This window comes from Balaenoptera musculus, chromosome 3, assembly GCF_009873245.2.
Source record: "Balaenoptera musculus isolate JJ_BM4_2016_0621 chromosome 3, mBalMus1.pri.v3, whole genome shotgun sequence".
Classification (NCBI taxonomy): Eukaryota; Metazoa; Chordata; class Mammalia; order Artiodactyla; family Balaenopteridae; genus Balaenoptera; species Balaenoptera musculus.
Window position 1 is genome coordinate 108,015,415 of NC_045787.1, and position 26,671 is coordinate 108,042,085.

The 26,671-nt window shown below is 36.7% G+C and overlaps 1 protein-coding gene across 8 annotated transcripts in view; it reads right to left on the reverse strand.

Moving 5' to 3' along the window:
* Positions 1–26,671, reverse strand: part of RAPGEF6 (Rap guanine nucleotide exchange factor 6) — a 229,205-nt gene that overhangs the window by 63,670 nt on the left and 138,864 nt on the right. For 7 of the 8 annotated variants that reach the window (XM_036846991.1, XM_036846995.1, XM_036846992.1 and 4 more), the window contains 6 exons: positions 24,534–24,692; positions 23,802–23,954; positions 12,667–12,831; positions 9,609–9,716; positions 7,182–7,385; positions 4,083–4,191 (listed from right to left, as the gene is read on the reverse strand). In XM_036846991.1, the coding sequence (XP_036702886.1) occupies positions 4,083–4,191; positions 7,182–7,385; positions 9,609–9,716; positions 12,667–12,831; positions 23,802–23,954; positions 24,534–24,692 (898 nt within the window). The remainder of the gene's footprint in view (positions 1–4,082; positions 4,192–7,181; positions 7,386–9,608; positions 9,717–12,666; positions 12,832–23,801; positions 23,955–24,533; positions 24,693–26,671) is intronic. The other variant, XM_036846996.1, reaches the window with a different exon arrangement.

Below are 26,671 nucleotides of genomic sequence, written 5' to 3' on the forward strand. Positions count from 1 at the left end.
AGGTCTGCTTGGGCCAGTTCTCAAAGTCTATGATATGCTAAATACGATCAGATTCACGCACCTACAGGATGGGGGTGAGCCCAGGATTTCATAAACAACTTTATGGGGTTGTTTTCTCCATCTTAGTTATCAACCTGGTACTTTCTAGTTCCTTAGGCCCCCTTTTTTGGACCTCTAGAGGGAAACTGTCCACTGCAGTGCCTTAGGGGCCAAGTAGAGGGGGACAGAGAGAGTGGGGGGAAAAAGCAGTGACATTGGCTTTGTTTTCTTGGAGCCACTGCTTCACTAAAGGGTGAGGAACATTTTCTCAGTCAATGCCACTGGATTGCTTGGAGGCTGGGGCCTGAGAATATGGAGAAAACAAGAGTGAAAAAAAAAAAAAATCTGTGGGAATTCCCCCTCTGTCTGAGCTTTAGGAGTTTCCTTTCCCATTCCTTAAGTCAGGCTGCTTCAGGGTCCTTCTAGGTCTGCACCATAATATTCACATCCAGGTTTCATGTTGCCTTGAGTCCAGTCCGGGGGATACTGGAGTGAAAAAAAATGGTAAATTCACTTCTGGTGGTGGTACTTTGAATTCTCTGAGTTCTCAAATAGATGGATCATGATTTTTGTTTAGGTTTTATTGTTGAGTGCAGTGGGAAATGAAGGGTAGCATGTTGTTTACTCCATCTTAACCGGAACCAGAATCCTTAATTTGCTTTTTATCTTCAGGGACATAAGGACATATCAAATAGCACCTTAAAGTCTGTGTTTGATATTCTGGAGCTCCTACGGTTCTGTTTCTGTTGGTTCTGGCTTAAAATGATTTTTAAGAGGGCCTCACAATGTTGGATTGTTTGACTCTGTATTTGGAAACTTATTTTTACAAATAATAGGCTGCTGCTAGCATCTTCTAAAGAGGATTTCTATTTTCTTTTGCCAGGTACTGGAGACCTAGGGCCAGGTCAAAACTTGAGGTTCTTCTGAGTTGCCTAGAGTACAGTCCACATTCTCTTCAGAGTTAGATACTCAAGTTCTCAATCAGGAACAAATGTTGTTATGCTAGTGTTCTGGCCTTTAGTAGGCTCTACGCTACGAACCTTCTCTCAGCAGCTCCTTCTCTCAGCTACATTCTATGGATGGGAAAATAGCCCTGGGAAATAAAACATCCTTTGGGGGGTACAGTCTCAGGATGAGTGGTAAGGGATTTGACACATCCAGAGTTTGTGATTTTAACAAGTGCAGGATTCCAACTCTTTCAACTTTTCCTGGGAGCCTATTGCCAAAAAAAGCTCAGTCTCTCAGTTGTTTTTTCTGTACTGGTAAATGCTCCAGGGCAGATATGGCTCCAGTTTACCTCTTTAAGGTCTAACTTCTCTGTTCAATGGCAGGTAGCTCTTCACTAGCCAGCTCCTTTAGTTGTTCTCAGTCAATACTAGAAATAGAAGACAAGTTTTTTAAACTAATTTTGCTCAGATTATAGGTGGTCCTTTGAATTGGGAGTCACATCTTTCTTTCATTCTGGAATGGCCTCTGCCATTGTTTCCTAAATACTTTCTTCTTCACATTTTCTTTTAGATCTCTTGGAATAGTGCTCAATTGCATTTTGTCTTTTTTTGCTCTATAAAGTTGATTTTCTCAAGTTACCTACTCATTCTACTGAATGTTTCTGTCTTTTCTACTAAAATATGCCTTTGCATATTTAAAATAACCCCAAGAGGTATTTTTCTCAGTGACTGTCTTTTTTCCAAATATCCTGTTCTTGTTTTAAGGAATGAATTTTTAAATCTCTCTGTGCTGAGTTCTAGAAATGGTTTTCTTCTCCTCCTCAAATTAACTATTTTCTCCAAAATCTATAAGCTCACTTACTAGGTTCTTTACCATCACCCCTCAATAATCCTGGTTCTCTTATAACTGGTGATCCCTTGCTGTCAGTTCTAATTAACACAAAATGAGCAAATACCTAGTATCATCTAAACAAATCTGTTTTCTGGTCACAGCTTGCCTTTTTGTAGGTGTTTTGACTGTGAATTCCATGCAGGATGACCTAACTGCTCAACTTTGCTTCATGATAATGCCAGAGTTACTGGGACTTTATTCCAGGCACCACATCCAGGCTAAAATGCTCCATTTCAACAAATTTTCTACTAATATTTCTTTGAGATACTCTTTGGTGTTTTTTGCATGAGGAGAATGTTGGCTGATTACACTCTGGCTGGGGCAAGGAAGGAGGTCTTGAGGGTACGGGCCCCCTTCTGTAGCACCACGTAACTCCCACACTCTGCAACATCCAATCTAGGGTTCTGTTGGGCAATTGCTTCTCACCATCCAAAGAGTTCAGAGGTTGTGGTTTCTCTTCCTCTTGCAGCCTTCAGATCAATTTTGTCTCCCAGGGTCCATGTTGTTAACCACTACATTATACTACCTCTATGTTTTTATACACAACCACATTTGATACTAGTTAGTAATTATTATGTGCCAGGAACAAAAAAAGTTTAAAGGTACTGATGCTTATAAGTACCCTACGAGGACTTCCCTGGTGGCGCAGTGGTTAAGAATCCGCCTGCCAATGCAGGGGATATGGGTTCGAGCCCTGGTTCGGGAAGATCACACATGCCGCAGAGCAACTAAGCCCGTGTGCCACAACTACTGAGCCTGCGCTCTAGAGGCCGCGAGCCACAACTTCTGAGCCCACGTGCCACAACTACTGAAGCCTGCACACCTAGAGCCTGTGTTCCACAACAAGAGAAGCCACTGCAATGAGAAGCCTGTGCAACGCAACGAAGAGTAGCCCCTGCTTGCCGCAACTAAAGAAAGCCCATGCACAGCAATGAAGACCCACCGCAGCCAAAAAATAATAAAAAAAAAAAGAACCCTATGAAACAGAGCTGGAGAAACTGAATAGAGAGACTAAACAATATGCTTTAAATGTCAGAGCAACCTCTGCTTTCATATTTTTCAAAATCAGAATCCTTTTATTTTAAGCCAAAAGTTGATATTTCTAGATACTAGTCCAAAGACTAGGAAATCCAGAAACTGCTAAGGTTTACTTATTCTATGCTAAACTTATATAATATTTGGAAATTGCCAATAGACTATTATATGCCAGATTTAGCATGATGTAATTCAGTGAAAAGGACTCAAGTGAAGAGAGGAAAAACACCAAATGTTTCATTTTTCATTATGACTAAGTGCAGGATAAGGAGGAGCCAAAGTGGGGGGAAAACACACACACACACACACACACACACACACACTTCCTTTTCCATAGGCACAGTTTTAAAATTCAACTCTTATTCCTCAAATTTCAACCTAAATGATGTAGAGAAATTTTTTTCCTTCCTACTTTATAATGACTCTTAAATTTTCTTTGATAGTTTTTAATTGCTACACTTTTTTTTACTGTTGCCCTTCTCAGAATTTCAGAGAAAATCCTATGAAATCTAATCAAACTAAGTCACAGTCTTCCAAAAGTTAAAAAAAAAAAACCCCAAATAGTAGATTAAGTTAAAAGTACAAGCTTAGTCCTTGCTTCATTCAAACAGTAACATGATCAAAACATACTATAGGAACAGTAATCAATATTTTTACAAAGAAAGGTATACTGTTATTAAAAATCAGCAATTCACTGATTAATTAATTCAATGTTTTACTGAATTTATTTCCATGAAACAGCTAATCTGGCATTCATATTATTATTTCAGAAAGCTAGCTAAAACATTAGAAGTAGACTGATTTGCACATTAGCAGGGAGAAAAAAAGCCTGACTATGACTTCTCAGTTTCATTCAGATCAATCTAAGTTTCATTCAGTATCCCCAGGCAAAGTACAGTACATAATAGATACTCAGTAGACATTTCATAAATGACTAAGTGTAGTTGTACACCTATTTTAAAACTAAGATTTCAAAATAATTAAATACAAATAAAAATTCTAGAGTACAGAATACTATATCTCAGCACTAAAGATCCTAAAAATGTTCAAAAATCTTAGATAGAAACATGTTTTAAGTATTTTTACTTTCCTCCCTTTCACTGTAGTGATTTTTTTCTTTTGTATCAACAAGCAAAAGGGCTCAGATAGTTTTTGACAACAAAACTCACCAAAAATGTTGGTCTTTACAGTAAGTGCAAGATGAGTATTATTCCTCAAAATTTCAAGGGCCTTCACAAACGTTATATTCTCAAAGTTTTGTCCATTTACTTCCATTATCTTGAGAAAAGTGTTTGAAAAATACAAATTAAGACAAAAACAGTATTAGTTATTTCTGCAATCTTAAGTTTAATGGTGAAAAAATAAAACTTAAATAAAATGCACCTATGTGTGAACAATGCTTATCTCTGTGAGTAGTGGAGTTACTATCTAATTTTTTTTCTCTGTATTGTGGTATTTTCCTAAATCTCTACTATAAACATTTTTTTTTAAAGTTCATTCCCTCTGGGATCATACTAGAAAAAAATTTTTTAAAAACATAATGTTTTATATATGAAGGAAAATTTTTAATTGTGTCAGATCAGCTCATAAAAATTATCACCTGTGTGTATGTACAAATTTTAGTGAAGTATTCTAAATGCAAATTTACTGCATTTGAAAGAGAGATAAATTCATTTAAAAGTGGTACTTTAAATGCATCTAATATCATTTCCTGCCGCTGACTGAATCAGGCAGTCAAAAAGCAACAAGCACAACTGTGATGGGGTCTTGTTCCATTTGACACTGCTGATCACTCACATCAGGGCTTCACAAACTTGGCTGCACCTCAGGATCATCAGGAAGCTTATTCAAAAGTACTAATTCCAAGGAAAAAGGATAAAGAGATAAACACAATGAGAAAAAAAGGCAGTACAGAGGACAGATCTCAAGGACTGACACAAAGATTTCAAAAGGATAAAAAAGAGTGAGAAACAAAATATTAGGAAAAGAAAAAGAAAAAAAAAAAAATCACAGAAGTAAAATCCCCAGAGTTCAAAAAAGTCTTCAGTCTACATACTGAAATGGATCATCTAGTACCAGGCAAATAAATAAATAAATAAATAGATTAAAAAAAAAAATCCCATGAAAATTCTGAATTCCAAAGACTTAGAACAGAGACTCTATAAGGATCACTGTGGGGGTTGGTGGTGGGGGGGGGGAGGAGAACCAGAGGTACCTAGAAAAGAAAAATAAAGGATGGTTTGGATTTCTTTTGGGCCACACTAAGTGATGTGATACTTTTCTGTGACTTCAATGTTCTGAGGGAAGAATGACTGTGATAAAAGATTTTTACACTCCACTGAACAAAAAAGTATCATCAAGACATGTAAGGACACAAAGTTATAGTACTCATTTACCCTTTTTGAAAAAAGTACTAGACAAGGTACTAGAAGTACTAGAAGACAATCGTGAGATAAAATAATGGGGACATATTGGCATAGATGAAGTGGAGGTGATCAATGAAATCAGTAAGGCAGGTGCAAATATCTAAATGATTGTTAATAATAATCTTATGAAACTTAATGCAAATGTCAAAGTACTCTTAAAACAGAACATCCATAATGTTAAAAAAATGACTTATAATCTAGATCTAAAATCTCAGATAATTTCAACCATACTTGGGAGGACTGAGGGAAGAAGTAAAAACATGATAAATTTCTCTCCTCTGTCAGGAATGAAACCACTGGATTTTTCTTTTTTTTTTTCTTCCTGTGAAGAACGAGATTCTTAAATATGTTTACCAAAAAATACTAGAACAATAAATATAATGACTCCAGGTTCCTTGCTACTAGATATTCTTAATGAGTAGTCTGAGTAAGGTCCAGAAATCTCTATTCTATAAAACTCCCTTAGGGGAAGAAGGGTATCGTTAAAACTTTATATAAGAGTTTCTTTTCTAAAATTACATCATTTTTTAAATTTTAAAATATTTTATTACGATATACGTTTTACTTATTATGTGAGAGTTTCTTAACCCCTTGCACTATTAATATTTGGTCTGGATAACTCTGTTGTGGTGGCTGCTTTGTCACGGGGTGTTGTAGGCTCTTTAGCAGTATCCCTGGCCTCTATCCACTAGATGCCAGTAGTAATTCCCAAGTCATGACAATCAAAAATAACTCCAGACATCACCAAATGTCTCCTGGGTGACAAAATTACTGCTGGTTGAGAGCCACTGTCCTGAAGTGTAGACCTTTTCATAATGTGAATGCCCTCTTTTTTTTGGCCTCGTGGCATGCAGGATCTTAGTTCCTTGACCAGGGATCGAACCTGTGCCCGCTGCAGTGGAAGCACGGACTCTTACCCACTGAACCACCAGGGAAGTCTCTGTGAATGCCCTCTTAATTTAAAAAAATGACAGTATGGTTTGGTTAAAAGTAAAATAAAGTCACATTCTAAATGAATGTGTGAACAAACCAAAATTTTTAAGTGGAACAAATTCAGCTTCCCAAGTGATTCAGCTAGACGAGAAACCACTCTTTGGTGTACATGAGAATTATCTAGACTCTTTGGTGTGCATGAGAATTATCTAGAGAGCTTTGTTCAAAATACAGATTTTCAGTCTTCATCTCTGCAGAATGTGATTAATATGATTACTAACACTGAGGTGGGTCTAGGAATTGTATTTTTTAGTAAAAAGGCTGTCCGTAATCTCATTTTTGAAATATACTGTTCTATAGTTAACTAATGCCTACATGGAGAGAATAAATCCCTATCAACTTACTCCCAGTGTCTCCTTCCTTTTCCTAGTCCTTCAGCCAGCTCACTCTGCTTATGGATGTAGTTCTGTTACCATATGAACATTATTTAAACCAAAACCATCATTTATGGTAATCTTAGGCCACTTAGAGTAAGGATAGAAGTGCTTACTCCTTTACAACATGCAAGGGTAGGGTGCTAATTCTCATATGGATCTTTCTGGAATACTGTGAAGTTGCCAACTGATAGAGCTTCCTAATCCTTGGAGAATGTGCAGGACCATTCAGGTCGATAGTGGCCAGACTACCATGCTGTTTCTGGATGTACTATATCAAATTTACCATTAAAAGTAATGGATATATGACAAAGACATTTTTAAAATAAACGATTAAAAAAATACTACCTCTAAAAAGAAGCTTAAAAAATACTTCCTGAAATTTACCATGCTTACTTGAAGAAATATCAGATGAGGAAAAAAGTAGCACACCTATTACTTATAAAAAGGCTTTAAGTGGTTGTTATTTACTTACCTGATCACCACGTTTCAGTCCTGCATCAGCAGCTTTGCTACCAGGTTCTACTCCTTCAACAAAAATACCAAATGCCTTCTCACTTCCTCCATTTAGGCTGAAATGCAGAGGGGACTCCCGGGAAGCCTTTTGCAGTACAACCTGTCTCCACTTAGCCTTTGCAGCACAGGCAATATTCAATAACCGGAGATGACCATTCATTTTCTAGAAAGTAGAAAGGGGTAAGGTATATATAAATGTATATATTTATTCCTATAGGCTTTTAAAAATCACCTAAAATTATTAGAATTAGAGCTATATTTAAAATATAGAGGAAATAAAGAACATATAAATAGGGGTAAATAAAACTGAAGGAGGGAAACATTCCACCCTAGAGCACTCTCAAGAATAAGATCTCTTAAGTGTCCGTCATCGGATGAATGGATAAAGAAGATGTGGCACATATATACAATGGAATATTACTCAGCCATAAAAAGAAATGAAATGGAGGTATTTGTAATGAGGTGGATGTAGTTAGAGTCTGCCATACAGAGTGAAGTAAGTCAGAAAGAGAAAAACAAATACAGTATGCTAACACATATATATGGAATATAAAAAAAAAAAAAAAAAAAGGCCATGAAGAACCTAGTGGCAAGATAGGAATAAAGACACAGACCTACTAAAGAATGGACTTGAGGATATGGGGAGGGGGAGGGGTGACATGTGACAGGATGAGAGAGTGTCATGGACATATATACACTACCAAATGTAAAATAGATAGCTAGTGGGAAGCAGCCGCATAGCACAGGGAGATCAGCACGGTGCTTTGTGACCACCTGGGGGGGTGGGATGGGGAGGGTGGGAGGGAGGGAGATGCGGGAGGGAGGAGATATGGGAACGTGTGTATATCTGTAGCTGATTCACTTTGTTATAAAACAGAAACTAACACACCACTGTGAAGCAATTATACTTCAATAAAGATGTTTAAAAAAAAAAAAAGAATAAGATCTCTTAATATGATTTTTTTAAAGTTTCTAGAAAAGGTTAGAAAAGATTTCAAAGTGATGTCTCATTTAGAGAGGGATGACAAAAAAAATTTCTTCTTCATTTTCTGAACCTTACTAATACATAATCTGTTATTACCATCTTGCTTATCTCCTGGCTGTTACCTAAAACCAGAATCTTTTTAAACCCTTATTTAAAACCTTAAAGGACTTGAACCACCTTCCCAACATTGTCTAACATTCAAAGACACATTCAAGTCTCCATCTCTTCTAGAAATATTATTCTTATATTATTTTAGATCTTCCTTAAACTTAGTAATATTCTAACTTTCAGGTTCTAATATCAGTTTAATATTTAACTATTCTCAAATAGTGTACTAAGTAAATCTCATGTCTATAACAAGAAGCTAAATTTTTTTCAGGGTAGGAACCAAGTCTTACACCTGTTGTGATCCTATATAACAGCTTGAAGTATAAAGTAGAATTCAATAAATACTTGATGACTGACTTGATTACTGGGGAAAAAAATCCCATGATTGTAAGGCAGTTTCTATTTTCCATAAGCCCCTTGAATATTTACATAGCCAGCACTGGAAGAGCCTCTATGGGCCTCTTAATCAAGTTCCCTGTTCATTCCCCCCATTTCACATAGAGCAGATGTGCTGCTGAAAAGGTTACAAGGAACCAAGAGGTAAGGAAAGGGACAAAAAAATCTGCCAATTTCCCCCTCTTTATTCAACTTAATCCACTTGTACTATATGAGTAATAACAATGGTTCTTGAAAATTTGCTATGTGCCAGGTTTTGCTGGCAGATTCTTATGTTTATTAACTCACTAAAATCCTCACAACAATCTCAACAATCTATAGGCTACTGTCCATAAAATAAGACAACTGAGGCATATAAGGTTGGACAACTTGTCCAAGTTCACATATCCACCAAGTGGTGAAGTCTGAATGTTAATTCAGGCAATCTGACTCCTGAGCTGCATTATTATTTACTTCCTAAAATTTCAAGTTTCTTGGAGCAGACAATCCAGTTGCAGTTCAAAGTTTTAAATCTAATAGGGAGAACAAAATGGATTTATAAATAGCTACCATGAAAGTTAAGAAGACCTTGAGGGTATTAATCATAGGTGTTGTATATTAAGAACAAATGAAATCACATGCAGAAGGGAGACTTAAAGTCTAAAGTAGATCTGATAAAGTATGTGTATTTGTATGCCTAAATCAGTGAAGACTGTGGAAGAAGCATGATTTTTGTTTGGGCGGAAGTAGCAGAGGATGAACAGAAGTCTAGAATACAGATTAGGAAGTTCTCAGAACAGGCAATCAAGACACAGGAGAAGATGAAAGCTGTTCTGAGTTGCTATTCTTCAGGGGTGGGGTGGGAGGTTGGTAAGAATCCCTAAACTCTGAAGAAGATAAAATTCTTCTGAGCCTTACTGTATCTTCCAGATTTTTTTCAAATTCCTCCAGAAATCGAGTCATAGCAGGATCACCTTCAAAATCATTAAAATGATTATTTACCCATAATAATACAATCCGTGTTACCTGCGGAAACATGGAAGAGGCAGCATACGATTATACGAGAGGCATTCTTTCTGCAAAAGTAGGTTCCAAAAGTATGTCTTAAACCGAGGGGGAATTGAGCGTTATGGCTAATCCCTTTGCCCACCTGCTCACACACAAAAGGCTCATTCTAACAGAGAGGCATGTCTTAGTTTGAGCTTTTGCTTCCTTACGTACACAAGTAACAGAGAAAGCCAAGACTCTGCCTTCACTGAAAAAACAAGGCTGTATACTAACATGTAAGAAGTACATGCGATATATATTTTGGACAGTATCTTAAAACACAAGCCTCCAAGAGCAGGCGAATGTCAAAAGTGTTTCTTTAGCTGAGAACATGTTTCACCAAAATTATAATAAAAATCTGAAACTTCCTTCGTAAATACTGTGTATTTTCAAAGTTGTGAACTGATTTATTACTTTGTGCCACAGATTAACAGAAAAGTTAAAAACTAACAAATGGAGGTTGAATTAAATAATGTGCCTACAGGGAACTCTACTCAGTGCTTTGTGGTGACCTAAATGCAAAGGAAATCCAAAAAAGAGGGGATATATGTATATGTATACCTGATTCACTTTGCTGTACAGCAGAAACACAACATTGTAAAGCAGCTACACTCCAATAAATATTAATAATAATAAAAAGCTTCTGAATATTAAGAAAAGACACAGGAGCCAAAATAAGATCAAAAGAAATAAGCCAGAGAATTTTCCAAAATCTAAAAAAAAAAAAGGAAAAAAAAGTGCCTAACAAAAGTGCCTAACAATAAGTAATTTTAAGTCATATACTTTTAAAATTGTGGTAAAATACACATAAAATCCACCATTTTAACCACTTTAAAGTGTACAATTCAGTGGCATTTAGCACATTCACAATTGTGTACAACCGTCCCCACTACTAGTTCTAGAACATTTTCATCACCCCAAAAGAAAACCCCATTCCCAATAAGCAGTCACCTCCCATTCTGCCCTCCTTCCAGCCCCTAACATCCACTACTTACTTGCTTTTCTGTCTCTGTGATTTGTCTACCTGGATACCTCATACAATATGTGATCTTTTATGACTGGCTTCTTTGTCTTACCATAATATTTTCAAGGTTTATGCATGTTGCAGCATGTATCAGTATTTCATTTTTTTTAATGGCTGAATAATATTTCATTATATGGCATACCATATTTTGTTTATCCATTCATCAGTTGATGGACATTTGGGTTGTTTCCACTTTTTGGCCATCATCAATAGTGCTGCTATGAACACGACTTACAAACTTTTGTTTGCACACCTATTAGCTCTTTTGGATATATCCTTCAGGAGTAGAACTACTGGGTTACACAGTTAATTCTATGTTTAACTTTTTGAAGAACCGCTAAGCTGTTTTCCACAGCAGCTACACCATTTTACATTACTATAACCAATGTATGGGAACTCCATTTTCTCCACATCAACACCCTTAAAATGCTTGTTATTTCCTTTCCTTTTTTTAAGTCATCTTAGTGGGTGTGAAGTGATCAAAACCATCACTGTGGTTTTGATTTGCAATTTCCCTGACTAATGACATTGAACATCTTTTTCATGTGATTGCTGGCCATTTACATATCTTCTTGGGAGAAATGTCTATTCAAGTCCTTTGTCCATTTTAAATTGTATTGTCTTTTTGGTGTCGAGTTGTAAGAGTTCTTTATACATTCTGGATACTAGACCCTTATCAGACATACGATTTGCAAATATATTCTCCTATTCCATGTGTTGTCCTGTTTTTCCTGATAGTACCTTTAATGTAGAAAAGGTTTTAATTTTGATGAAGTTCAATATATCTATTTTTTCCATTGTTCAAGGTTGTGCTTTGGGTATCATACCTAAGAAACCATTGCCTAATCCAAGGTCATGATTTTTTTTCACCCCTTCTTTTCTTTGAAGAGTATTATAATTTTAGCTCTAATATTAGGTCTCTGATCCATTTTGAGTTAATACTGAATATGGTATAAAGGTCAAACTTCATTCTTTTACACATGAATATTTAGTTGTCCCTAAATCATATTTTTGTTCATTCTCTAGCATGCCTTTATTTCCTCAGCAACCTAAGTAACTACATATAATTTCAAAATCAGGGGGAAGGCAAGCCTGTAGTTTTGGACACTTGAGTTTCCTAGACGATAGAATTCCACAGTCCAACTACATCTAACTTATTTCCCTTAAAGTATAACTCAGAAAGATACACCAGGCAATTATTATGGCCCTCCTTTTATTTTTCTTAAAATGACTAACTTCCTACCTGTTACTGAGGTAGTTTACTGGTAGTAATGTACCAGTAGCTGAGGTATCACTATTCTTTCCATGAGAAGTACAAACACCCCATAAAATAAAGTAAGATAATCTATTTAAAACAGCAAACAATGTTTAAAAAAAAAAAAAAAAAAACCAACAAAACTCAAAGCTAGATTAAAATAAGTTACAGCAGTGATAAATTAAGGTCAAAAAGATAAACTGTTTTAAAATGATTATAAAGTCTTTAACTCAAAAATCAATGTATTTCTAATTCTATTTAGATTGTTTCTAAGCCCTCTTGAAAAAATTTACTTGGTGAATATTCTTTCTAAACTATTAAATGACTTTTAAATGTTTTATTGATCTCCTCAGTAACCACCAAGTATTTTGATAAAGTGTAAAAATATTATCATCCATCTTCTGAATTTATAGCTACATCACAGCCTGCTTTCAGTTTTTGCCTTTTAGAAGGCAAAATATCCACTTTTAACATGTTATTCTGTCATAAAAGTAACCAAGCAGAGATATGTCTATACTGATTCACTAACTTTTTAGGCGAACTGAATCTTATCAAAATAAACGTTTAACTTGTCAATTGCAAAAGGTTTTGGGGGAATAAAATTTAAAAGTTAAAATCACTTTCATGCCTTTCATAATTATAAAACCAACCTTATCCCTTAAGCTGTCAATTTTAAACCATTCCAATAGTTTGGTCCCAACATCCAAAGGACTTTCAAGAAATGTTCTGTAAGTTAATAGGAAATCTTCTATATAAGTTGGGTCCACAATGGAATGCTCTTCTATTAAATGCATGATGAGACGCTCAGGTGTTGCCTAAAAAAGAAAAATATAGGAAGAATTAGAAAATAAACAAGTAGCTCAGGAACCAAAGAACTCCTATTGATTACTTCCTTTTGTAGCCACTCTATTACAAAGTCCTTGAAGTAAAGTTTCACCTTTAAAACCCTCAGCACTTGGAGTAGGTAGTCTCTCTAGGTTGTAGTCCACCATCACCCAGAGGTTTAGAGAGAGAAAAGGCAGAGGAATAAACATGCACAACAGCATTTACTCGGCCATAGCTGTTTTTATTGGCATTTCATCATAGGAACGCGGGGATAATGTAATGACTGTTGCGAGTAAAGAGAAGGAAGAGGTAAGAGTTAAATTAAAGAAGTAAATAAATAAAGTTTTCTTTCAAATTTAATCATCCTTAAATTCTCTTCTGTCCCAGGCTATAGGAACAACATAGCAGCTCAAGATAGCTTGTTTTATTGTTGTTACTTCCTGGAACAGAGGTTTCCTCTTCTATGGTTTCTCCATTCTAGCTCACCAGAGGAACCAGAAGTTCTATAAATAGTTTTTACATTAACTCAGAGTTTAACTGCTTGCCTGTTTCCCAATTTACAAAAAAGAATGCAAACAACATTTATCTACTGCTCCTTCTTGAGCTTCTGAATCAATGTTAAACTTTATATTACCTTAGCAGCATTTTCAAAAATGGGTACACAAAACAAATACAGAAATAAACCAGATGTTAAGCCAAATATAAAAACCAACTGTTGCCCATAACCTCAAATTTCAATTTGTTGCATTCATCCAAAGAATTTCACTGGCCAGAATTATTGCATAGCAAACATAGATTAATACTAACAATGTTCTTATTTAAGAATTTATTAAAAAATAAAAAAGGGTACCCCACTGCTAATAAGGTATGTAAATCATTTCTCTAGAAGGAAGTCAGAGGAAAGGCTCTTCGAATTACCTATTTAAGGGACAAGACAACCACAGGTCATTCTTATTCTTCTCCCACCCTCCGAAACACTCCAAGAATATCAAATTGGGTCTATCATTAAGGCAAATCACAATCTGAGGTCACTTAAATGCGGTTCTTAGATCATATATAGCTAAGTCAGGGGTGGAAATGATCAACATGTTAAAGAAAGGCCATTATTCTGATTAGCTAAATCACTGAGGCAGGATCTCTGTGGAGACTAGGCCATATATTCAAAACTGTATTTAAAGACAAGTCCCTGGGACTTCCCTGGTGGTTCAGTGGTAAAGAATCCACCTTACAATGCAGGGGACTTGGGTTTGATCCCTGGTTAGGGAATTAAGATCCCACATGCTGCGGGGCAACTAAGCCTGTGCACCACAACTACTGAGCTTGCACACCTCAGCTAGAGAGCCCGCGTGCCACAAACTAGAGAGCCCACGCACTCTGGAACCCGTGCACCACAGCTACAGAGCCCACGCACCCTGGAGCCTGTGCGCCACAACTAGAGAGGAGAAAACCCGCACGCCACAACTAAAGAGAGGCCCGTGCACCACACGATGATACCACTTGCCACAATTAAGACCCGACGCAGCCAAAAATAAATAAAATAAATAAATAATAAATAAATCTTAAAAAAAAAAAAAAAAGACAAGTCCCATTGTCATGCAGTGGCATGTTACCAAACTGCTCACTAGCATCCAATACGGTGGATGCTGGGTGACAGGGTACGCAGAGTGGGCAGGTGAAGGAGATGGCTGGCATGGTAGAGGTTGGTTATGATGAGCAAATAAGTAAATATACAGAGCATAACAAGAGCCACTGTTGGATAAAGTATTTACAAGAAGGGGAAGGAAAAGGCTACCAAAAACTTTGTGGTATAGTACTGGAACTGGGAGTACTGGTATGAACTCTTGACTGTTATCAATAGATAGATAGATATAAGAAGATACAAGTGTGTATGAATTTATAGTAAATAAATACATATATTTCCTACCTCTGTCTGATGAAAAGTTCTAGAAGCAATGACACCACAGTAGCAGTGAACAGAGTGCCCAGATCCTGGTTTTTTAATGTTGCTCTCTACTAGAAGGATCCAGGGCTCTCCAGAGAAATGTCTGATTCCAAAGCAGGGGCAGTAAAAGATGAGCCTGGAACATCTCGTTTTGCCAGATAATAATGAAGCTCTCAAAAAATGATGGGGACATGTCAAAAGGATACAGGAATCAGCCTTAAGAGAGTCCCACTGGCCAAATCTGGGACAATCTGACGATCAGAACAACACTGATGGTAAGGGAATACAATACATGAGACCATAACAATATAATTAAAGAGGGGAGAATGCTCATTCTTACAGTAGAATGACAATAAATGTAGAAGAAATAATGGAAATAGAAAATCACCATTACAGGCAGGAGTAGTCAATCGAAGTAAAGACTGGTGGATAGAGGTTTGTAAGACATACTGACACTATCCCAGAACATCAATGCTCCAAATGCTCATCAATTACAAAGGGTAAAATGGTGGCTTTAAGTGAAGAAACTTGACAGACAGACACCAAGAGGACCGGGTGATTAAGGTTAACTTCACTGGTGGTGAGATAGGTTGACACTGTATGCTCCCTGAAATGATGCATTGAGAAGAGCACATTATTTCTGTGGAATTCCTGCCTGGAAAGCATGACTGTAGTCTGGGCATGAGGCAACACCGAATAGATCTCGTCTGAGGGTCATACTACAGACTATAAGGGCTGTATTCTTTAAAACTGCTGAGAGGAATTGGGTGTCATGGGCAGTGCTTCTGCGCACCGCCCCTCAAGCTGAGGTGTCGGCGTCGGCATTTCCCACGAGAAAGTCTGGTCTGAAGTGCAGGGCACGAGGCCTCCGAACGCAGCCCCCTATGAGCAAGTGGAACTAGACTGAGCACAGAGGAAAAGAAAAATAGATGGCATATGGACAGCAACAGTCAGCTCTACCCACCACCAGTCCCACCCATCAAGCCTCTTAGATAGTCTCAACCACCAGAGGGCAGACAGCAGAAGCAAGAAAAACTACAATCCTGCACCCTGTGGAACAAAAACCACATTCACAGAAGGATAGACAAGGTGAAAAGGCAGAGGGCTATATACCAGGTGAAGGAACAAGATAAAACCCCAGAAAAACAACTAAATGAAGTGGAGATAGGCAACCTTCCAGAAAAAGAATTCAGAATAATGATAGTGAAGATGATCCAGGATCTCGGAATAAGAATGGAGGCAAAGATCGAGAAGATGCAAGAATGTTTAACAAAGACCTAGAAGAATTAAAGAACAAACAGAGATGAACAATACAATAACTGAAATGAAAACTACACTAGAAGGAATCAATAGCAGGATAACTGAGGCAGAAGAATGGGTAAGTGACCTGGAAGACAGAATGGAGGAATTCACTGCTGCGGAACAGACTAAAGAAAAAAGAATGAAAAGAAATGAAGACAGCCTAAGAGACCTTTGGGACAAAGTTAAATGCAACAACATTCGCATTATAGGGGTCCCAGAAGGAGAAGAGAGAGAGAAAGCACCAGAGAAAATATATGAAGAGATTACAGTCGAAAACTTCCCTAACATGGGAAAGGAAATAGCCACGCAAGTCCAGGAAGCACAGCAAGTCCCATACAGGATAAACACAAGGAGAAACACGCCGAGACACACAGTAATCAAATTGGAAAAAATTAAAGACAAAGAAAAATTATTGAAAGCAGCAAGGGAAAAATGACAAATAACATACAAGGGAACTCCCATAAGGTTAACAGCTGATTTCTCAGCAGAAACTCTACAAGCCAGAAGGGAGTGGCAAGATATACTTAAAGTGATGAAAGGGAAGAACCTACAACCAAGATTACTCTACCCGGCAAGGATCTCATTTAGATTCGAAGGAGAAATCAAAAGCTTCACAGACAAGCAAAAGCTAAGAGAATTCAGCACCACCAAACCAGCTCTACAACAAATGCTAAAGGAACTTCTCTAAGTGGGAAACACAAGAGAAGAAAAGGATCTACAAAAACAAACCCAAAACAATTAGGAAATGGTCATAGGAACATACATATCGATAATTACCTTAAACATGAATGGATTAAATGCTCCAACCAAAAGACACAGGCTTGCTGAATGGATACAAAAACAAGACCTATATATGTGCTGTCTACAAGAGACCCACTTCAGACCTAGGGACACATACAGACGGAAAGTGAGGGGATGGAAAAAGATATTCCATGCAAATGGAAATCAAAAGAAAGCTGGAGTAGCTATACTCATATCAGATAAAACAGACTTTAAAATAAAGACTGTTACAAGAGACAAGGAAGGACACTACATAATGATCAAGGGATCAATCCAAGAAGAAGATATAACAATTTTAAATATATATGCACCCAACGTAGGAGCACCTCAATACATAAAGCAACTGCTAATAGCTGTAAAAGAGGAAATCGACAGTAACACAATGATAGGGGGGGACTTTAACACCTCACTTACACCAATGGACAGATCATCCAAAATGAAAATAAATAAGGAAACAGAAGCTTTAAATGACACAACAGACCAGATAGATTTAATTGATATTTATAGGACATTCCATCCAAAAACAGCAGATTACACTTTCTTCTCAAGTGTGCACAGAACATTCTCCAGGATAGATCACATCTTGGGTCACAAATCAAGCCTCAGTAAATTTAAGAAAATTGAAATCATATCAAACATCTTTTCTGACCACAATGCTATGAGATTAGAAATTAATTACAGGGAAAAAAACGTCAAACACATGGAGGCTAAACAATACCTTACTAAATAACCAAGAGATCACTGAAGAAATCAAAGAGGAAATCAAAAAATACCTAGAGACAAATGACAATGAAAACACGATGATCCAAAACCTAAGGGATGCAGCAAAAGCACTTCTAAGAGGAAAGTTTATAGCTATACAAGCCTACCTCAAGAAACAAGAAAAATATCAAATAAACAATCTAATGTTACACCTAAAGGAACTAGAGAAAGAAGAACAAACAATACCCAAAGTTAGTAGAAGGTAAGAAACCATAAAGATCAGAGCAGAAATAAATGAAATAGAAACAAAGAAAACAATAGCAAAGATCAATAAAACTAAAAGCTGGTCCTTTGGGAAGATAAACAAAATTGATAAGCCATTAGCCAGACTCATCAAGAAAAGGAGGGAGAGGACTCAAATCAATAAAATTAGAAATGAAAAAGGAGAAGTTAACAACAGACACTGCAGAAATACAAAGCATCCTAAGAGACTACTACAAGCAACTCTATGCCAATAAAATGGACAACCTGGAAGAAATGGGCAAATTCTTAGAAAGGTATAACCTTCCAAGACTGAACCAGGAAGAAATAGAAAATATGAACAGACCAATCACAAGTAATGAAATTGAAATGGTGATTAAAAATCTTCTAACAAACAAAAGTCCAGTACCAGATGGCTTCACAGGTGAATTCTATCAAACATTTAGAGAAGAGCTAACACCCATCCTTCTCAAACTCTTCCAAAAAATTGCAGAAGAAGGAACACTCCCAAAATCATTCTATGAGGCCACCATCACCCTGATACCAAAACCAGACAAAGATACTACAAAAAAAGAAAATTACAGACCAATATCACTGATGAATATAGATGCAAAAATCCTCAACAAAATACTAGCAAACAGAATTCAGCAACACATTAAAAGGATCATACACCACGATCAAGTGGGATTTATCGCAGGGATGCAAGGATTCTTCGATATACGCAAATCAATCAATGTGATACACCATATTAACAAATTGAAGAATAAAAACCATATGATCATCTCAATAGATGCAGAAAAAGCTTTTGACAAAATTCAACACCCATTTATGATAAAAACTCTCCAGAAAGTGGGCATAGAGGGAACCTACCTCAACATAATAAAGGCCATGTATGACAAACCCACAGCAAGCATCATACTCAACGGTGACAAACTGAAAGCATTTCCTCTAAGATCAGGAATGAGACAAGGATGTCCACTCTCACCACTATTATTCAACATAGTTTTGGAAGTCCTAACCATGGCAATCAGAGAAGAAAAATAAATAAAAGGAATCCAAATTGGAAAAGAAGAAGTAAAACTGTCACTGTTTGCAGATGACATGATACTATACATAGAGAATCCTAAAAAGGCCACCAGAAAACTACTAGAGCTAATCAATGAATTTGGTAAAGTTGCAGGATACAAAATTAATGCACAGAAATCTCTTGCATTCCTATACACTAATGATGAAAAATCTGAAAGAGAAATTATGGAAACACTCCCATTTACCATTGCAACAAAAAGAATAAAATACCTAGGAATAAACCTACCTAGGGAGACAAAAGACCTGTAGGCAGAAAACTATAAGACACTGATGAAAGAAATTAAAGATGATACCAACAGATGGAGAGGTATACCATGTTCTTGGATTGGAAGAATCAATATTGTGAAAATGACTATACTACCCAAAGCAATCTACAGATTCAATGCAATCCCTATCAAATTACCAATGGCATTTTTTACGGATCTAGAACAAATCATCTTAAAATTTGTATGGAGACACAAAAGACCCTGAATAGCCAAAGCAGTCTTGAGGGAAAAAAACGGAGCTGGAGGAATCAAGACTCCCTGACTTCAGACTATACTACAAAGCTACAGTAATCAAGACAATATGGTACTGGCACAAAAACAGAAACATAGATCAACGGAACGAGATAGAAAGCCCAGAGATAAACCCACGCACCTACTGTCAACTAATCTATGACAAAGGAGGCAAAGATATACAATGGAGAAAAGACAGTCTCTTCAATAAGTGGTGCTGGGAAAACTGGACAGCTACATGTAAAAGAATGAAATTAGAGTACTCCCTAACACCATACACAAAAAGAAACTCAAAGTGGATTCGAGACCTAAATGTAAGACTGGACACTATAAAACTCTTAGAGGAAAACATAGGAAGAACACTCTTTGACATAAATCACAGCAAGATCTTTTTTGATCCACCTCCTAGAGTAATGGAAACAAAAACAAAAATAAACAAATGGGACCTAATGAAACTTCAAAGCTTTTGCACAGCAAAGGAAACCATAAACAAGATGAAAAGACAACCCTCAGAATGGGAGAAAATATTTGCAAACGAATCAACAGAGAAAGGATTAATCTCCAAAATATATAAACAGCTCATTCAGCTCAATATTAAAGAAACAAACAACCCAATCCAAAAATGGGCAGAAGACCTAAATAGACATTTCTCCAAAGAAGACATACAGATGGCCAAGAAGCACATGAAAAGATGCTCAACATCACTAATTATTTTTGTTTTCCCCTCTCTGGGATCGTAGATGATATTTATTTTGTTCTTTTGATACCTATATCTGTATATATATATATTTTTTTTTCCAAATAGGTGATGAGAATTTATTTATTTATTTTTTAACATCTTTATTGGAGTATAATTGCTTTACAATGGTGTGTTAGTTTCTGCTTTATAACAAAGTGAATCAGTTATACACATACATATGTTCCCATATCTCTTCCCTCTTGCATCTCCCTCCCTCCCACCCTCCCTATCCCACCCCTCTAGGTGGTCACAAAGCACCGAGCTGATCTCCCTGTGCTATGTGGCTGCTTCCCACTAGCTATCTATTTTACGTTTGGTAGTGTATATATGTCCATGCCACTCTCTCACCCTGTCACATCTTACCCTTTCCCCTCCCCATATCCTCAAGTTCATTCTCTAGTAGGTCTGTGTCTTTATTCCCGTCTTGCCACTAGGTTCTTCATGACCTTTTTTTTTTTTTCCCCCTTAGATTCCATATATATGTGTTAGCATACTGTATTTGTTCTTCTCTTTCTGACTTACTTCACTGTGTATGACAGACTAACTCCATCCACCTCACTACAAATACCTCCATTTCGTTTCTTTTTATGGCTGAGTAATATTCCATTGTATATATGTGCCACATCTTCTTTATCCATTCATCCGATGATGGGCACTTAGGTTGCTTCCATGTCCTGGCTATTGTAAATAGAGCTGCAGTGAACATTGTGGTACATGATTCTTTTTGAATTATGGTTTTCTCAGGGTATATCCCCAGTAGTGGGATTGCTGGGTCATATGGTAGTTCTATTTTTAGTTTTTTAAGGAACCTCCATATTGTTCTCCATAGCGGCTGTATCAATTTACATTCCCAACAACAGTGCAAGAGTTTTCCCTTTTCTCCACACCCTCTCCAGCATTTATTGTTTCTAGATTTTTTGATGATGGCCATTCTGACCGGTGTGAGATGATATCTCATTGTAGTTTTGATTTGCATTTCTCTAATGATTAATGATGTTGAGCATTCTTTCATGTGTTTGTTGGCAATCTGTATATCTTCTTTGGAGAAATGTCTATCTAGGTCTTCTGCCCATTTTTGGATTGCGTTGTTTGTTTTTTTGTTATTGAGCTGCATGAGCTGCTTGTAAATTTTGGAGATTAATCCTTTGTCAGTTGCTTCATTTGCAAATATTTTCTCCCATTCTGAGGGTTGTCTTTTGGTCTTGTTTATGGTTTCCTTTGCTGTAACATCACTAATTATTAGAGAAATGCAAATCAAAACTACAATGAGGTATCACCTCACACCAGTTAGAATGGGCATCATCAGAAAATCTACAAACAACAAATGCTGGAGAGGGTGTGGAGAAAAGGGAACCCTCTTGCACTGTTGGTGGGAATGTAAATTGATACAGCTACTATGGAGAACAATATGGAGGTTCCTTAAAAAACTAAAAATAGAATTACCATATGATCCAGCAATCCCACTACTGGGTATATACCCAGAGAAAACCGTAATTCAAAAAGACACATGCACCCCAATGTTCACTGCAGCACTATTTACAATAGCCAGGTCACGGAAGCAACCTAAATGCCCATCAACAGACGAATGGATAAAGAAGTTGTGGTACATATATACAATGGAATATTACTCAGCCATAAAAAGGAACGAAATTGGGTCATTTGTTGAGACGTGGATGGATCTAGAGACTGTCATACAGAGTGAAGTAAGTCAGAAAGAGAAAAACAAATATCGTATATTAATGCATGTATGTGGAACCGAGAAAAATGGTACAGATGAACCAGTTTGCAGGGCAGAAGCTGAAACACAGATGTAGAGAACAAACGTATGGACACCAAGGGGGGAAAACCGCGGTGGGGTGGGGATGGTGGTGTTCTGAATTGGGCGATTGGGATTGACATGTATACACTGATATGTATAAAATTGATGACTGAAAAAAAAAAAAAAAAAAAAAAAATACTGAGAACGTGAATAGGGAAAGACTGTTCCTGGCGGAGACTTAAGTGACATGACAACTAAATGAAACTGTGTGCCTGGATGAGATTCTGAACCAAAAAGGAAAAAAGAGCCATTGTTGGGATAGTTGGTGAAAATCTAAATATCGTCTGTGGACTGAATGGTTTTACTTTATCAATGTACATTTCCTAACTTGAAGGTTTGTATGGTGTTTATACAGGAGATTGTTCTTGCTTTTAGGAAATACACAATGAAACATTTAGGAGTGAGGAGGCATCACATTTGCAGATTGCTCTCAAACGGTTGAAAAAGACTGATGATAATGGAGAAAATGCAGTGAAATGTTAACAGTTGGGGAATCTGAGTCAGGGTGTTCTCTGTACTGTTCTTGCAACTCCTCTGTAAGTTTGAAATTACAGGGCTTCCCTGGTGGCGCAGTGGTTAAGAATCCGTCTGCCAATGTAGGAGACACGGGTTTGAGCCCTGGTCCAGGAAGATCCCACATGCTGCGGAGCAACTAAGCCCGTGTGCCACAACTACTGAGCCTGTGCTCTAGAGCCCACGTGCCACAACTACTGAAGCCCATGCGCCTAGAGCCCGTGCTCCACAACAAGAGAAGCCACCGCAATGAGAAGTCTGTGCACCGCAACGAAGAGTAGCCCCTGCTCGCCACAACTAGAGAAAAGCACGCGTGCAGCAACAAAGACCCAATGCAGCCAAAATAAATAAATAAGTTTGTAAAAAAAGAAAAAGAAAAAAGAAATTATAAAAATATAAGGCTCACCATGAGCCTTCATAAAAAGATAGTCTATGGCAGTCCACACATATACTCAATTTTTTCTGCATAGAAAGCTTACGCTTATCAAATTAGGAAAAGAAAAAGACAGTGCTGAGGAATAGCCTGACTCCTGAGGAATATCTTATCTGACACCAGTCCCTCTTATTGTTAAATAAGCTTCTGCACTTATAATGAAAAATAACACATATACTTATTTTGCAACCAAGACTTGCTTGAAAAGAAAAAAAGGTCATGCATTTACTTCCTCTCTTGCAACGAGAATTGCTCTATTTTACATCTACATGTCATTAAAGAGACAGGGAGATGGGAGAGTGGAAGGCAAAGGGGCAAGGAATAGGGGAGAGAGGGAATTAGAGAAGGGAAAACAGTATGGGTAGTAATACTCAGACTCTATAGCATGTTAAGGCTTTTGATTTGCCACATTTAGCCCTAATAAAGCCCTGCCATAGCATTCCCATTTTCAGATAAGAAAATTGAGGTTCAGAGAAGTTAATGTCTATTTCAATGCCACAGAGATCTAGTAAGCACTCATCTAGGATTCTTTATGCATTTACGGTTGGTCCTTTCAATTTCTGTTTTGTTTCTAAATATTGCTGTCTTTGATGAAATTAACTCCCATTATCAATGGATCATACAATAAATTTGAGAATGAAAATTTTGACTGGTATATTCTAAATAATATCCTTCCATACTGATATTAAATGGCAATGTTACCCTTCCTCAATAAAATGTGTAAAAGCCAACTTAGAAAAAGTCAAGAGAATTAACACATTTATTTACACTAGATCCCAAAGTTAATGAATTATCTTGCACTACTCAAAAAGTGGTTCAAAATCTTTTAAGCAAGATGAAAGCTTTATTCTATCAATAACAAGAAAAATAAGTAAAAAATACCCACCTTGATTACAATGTGTCCTTTCCTGGTTCCACTGCGATCTAGTTCACGGTGCTCATGTACCATAACAATTTCTCCCTCTTCCTCAACTTTATGGGTATTTTTTTCCACATGATTTAAAATTCTCCAATAATCCTGCTGGGCTATGCAGACAAACTGTCCGAGAACAACATAGGGACAATTAATGAACCTATAATACATAAATATATCACTATGCACCAAGGCAGAGCACAAAGGTGAGAACTCAAGTGGCATAAGTTTTTATTTCATCCCTTCATTCCTTAACAAAAATCAAGATAAAATAAATAATTCATGCACAAAGAGACCAAAGAAATTAAATCCATTTGAATTCTGCTCTAAAAGGAGAAGTGCGCATCTACTTCTCTCAAAACTGACACTATGCAAAGAAAACATGAAGCAGGAGTAAGAAACAAACAACTCAGAAGTTCCTATTTCTTCCTCTATTAAAAAAAAAAACAAAAAAGAGACTGAGCTGGCTAATATCAGATAGAAATTTAACAAACCAACATTTATTAGATGTATTCTCTTTAAAATATGTATAGTTTGTTCATTCCACAAATATTTGAGTCCGATATAAAATCTAGTTTCCTTTATTAACTGTCAGCTTTTCAAACTCCCAATTCTCAAATCAAGCTATTTTATTTTGGGGAAGGAAAAAAAAGCTCAGCCATTTAAAATCAAGAAACAAGAGTATATGAGCAGAGATAAGCTTACCTGACAATCGTCTACTTTAGTCCTAACAACTCCATGCATGTACTGCTTATCCAGAGTGGGTGTAATTCCAAAACTATTTCCCATAAAGAGATTTTCAACTTTTCCATCTGGATGACTAATTTCTACAGTGCCGTTTAAAATAACATACCATGAGTCAAGCTATAGAGAAAAAGATAGGTTTTAAGAACCTTTGGGAAAAGAGGGTTACATGTTAACTTTGAAAAATAATCAATATATAAAACTCGTATAATTTAAAAAAGAAAAAAGAAGATCTGATTATATTACTTAATACTCTGTCAGTAACACCCTATTCTTGTTAAGCCAACCACTAAAGTTTATTTTACTCTTTCTTCTTTTAGTCACCAAATGAAATCAGGGACTCTCAGTAACTGTTACGGTTAAGACCACCAGCTCTGGGCTTCCCTGGTGGCGCACTGGCTAAGAATCCGCCTGCTAATGCAGGGGACTATGGGTTCGAGCCCTGGTCTGGGAAGATCCCACATGCTGCGGAGCAACTGAGCCTGAGCGCCACAACTACTGAGCCTGTGCTCTAGAGCCCATGAGCCACAACTACTGAAGCCCGCGTGCCTAGAGCCTGTGCTCCGCAACAAGAGAAGCCACTGCAATGAGAAGCCCGCGCACTGCAACCAGAGAAAGCCCGCGTGCAGCAACGAAGACCCAACGCAGCCAAAAATACAATAAATAAAATAAAATAATAAAAAAATAAAAGGCTGCAAACGGCACAGTCCCATTAATACAAAAAAAAAAAGACCACCAGCTCTTGGAATTTGAATCCAGAAACTGCCACTGACTAGCTGAGTGATTCTGGGCAAGTTATTTAACCTCCCTAGGCTTCAGTTTCTTTACTGCTAAAATGGGCATAACAACATTACCTATCACAGGACTTTTGTGTCCATTAAAAATGAGTTTAATACAAACCAAGTGATTAGAATAGTGTCTGGCACATAGCAAACATTCAAAAGAAAGAAAAAAAAAAGGGAGCTAGTGATTAATTTAGAAAAACTATTAAAAGCCTGAATTTTAAGGCATATCTTAAAAAATATTGAAAATTTCTCCTAATGTTAAGAAAATACTGCTCTCAATTTATACCAAAGTATTTAATGCTCTAAGGAGACATATTCTAAGGCCTACTGTATATCAGTGAAAGACTACTTGTTCTCATATGGTATCCCTTTTATTAGCCTAAACTTTCAATTTTAATGTGAATCAGTTTTAATGTGATTTAAGGGAAATCTGGATTATCAGTTCTGAAGGAGAATCACTGGCAACAAGAAATATTTTTTCAAAACTGTGTTTCATTTTTTTAGTTATTTCAAATATAAAATATACTCATTGTGGAATTTGTGGATTACACATATTACTTGAGGACAGGGGCTGTGTTGGGTTTTTCCACCACTATCCTCACTGTGTACCTAGCACAAAGTAGGCACACAACAAATTTTTGCTGACAGAACTGTGGAATATTAAAAGAAGACAAAATTTGTGGAAAACTAGTTATTCAAAACCCCACTATTTATACAGTTGTCATCAAAAGTTTAGTATTTCTCTCCCATGTTTATATTATTTCATACTGTTGAACTATTTAGACTATCCTGTCCTTTTAAAAAAATTTAATACTATATTCATTTGTTCATCAAACTTTTTTTTTAGTATATCCTATGTGCCAAACGATTTCTAGGATACAGGGAGAAAGCATGTAGACAAAGCTAGAGCTAAGGCCCCTGCCCTCAAAGATATCTATCAAATTTTAAAATAACTTGAAAACCTATATAATATTATAACCTGTGGCTATATAATAATTTAGTTAACCACTGTTTTTTGGGGGGGATATATTTTGGTCATTTCCAATTTTTACTATTATATATATATCCTGCAATGAATATCTTCTGGCATAACTCTTTGAGTTTTATATTGTGTCTGGAGGAGAGACATTCAAAAGGGGAATAATGGGTTAGAGGCTGTTAATACTTTGAAGCCCATGTTAAAAATTTCTAAATGATTTTCCAGAAATACTGTTTATGTTCCTACCTGCAGTATATGACAATGTGCACTGACTGACATCTCACCATTAATTTTTATCAGTTCGATAAGAAAAAAGTGCTACCTAACAGCAGTAA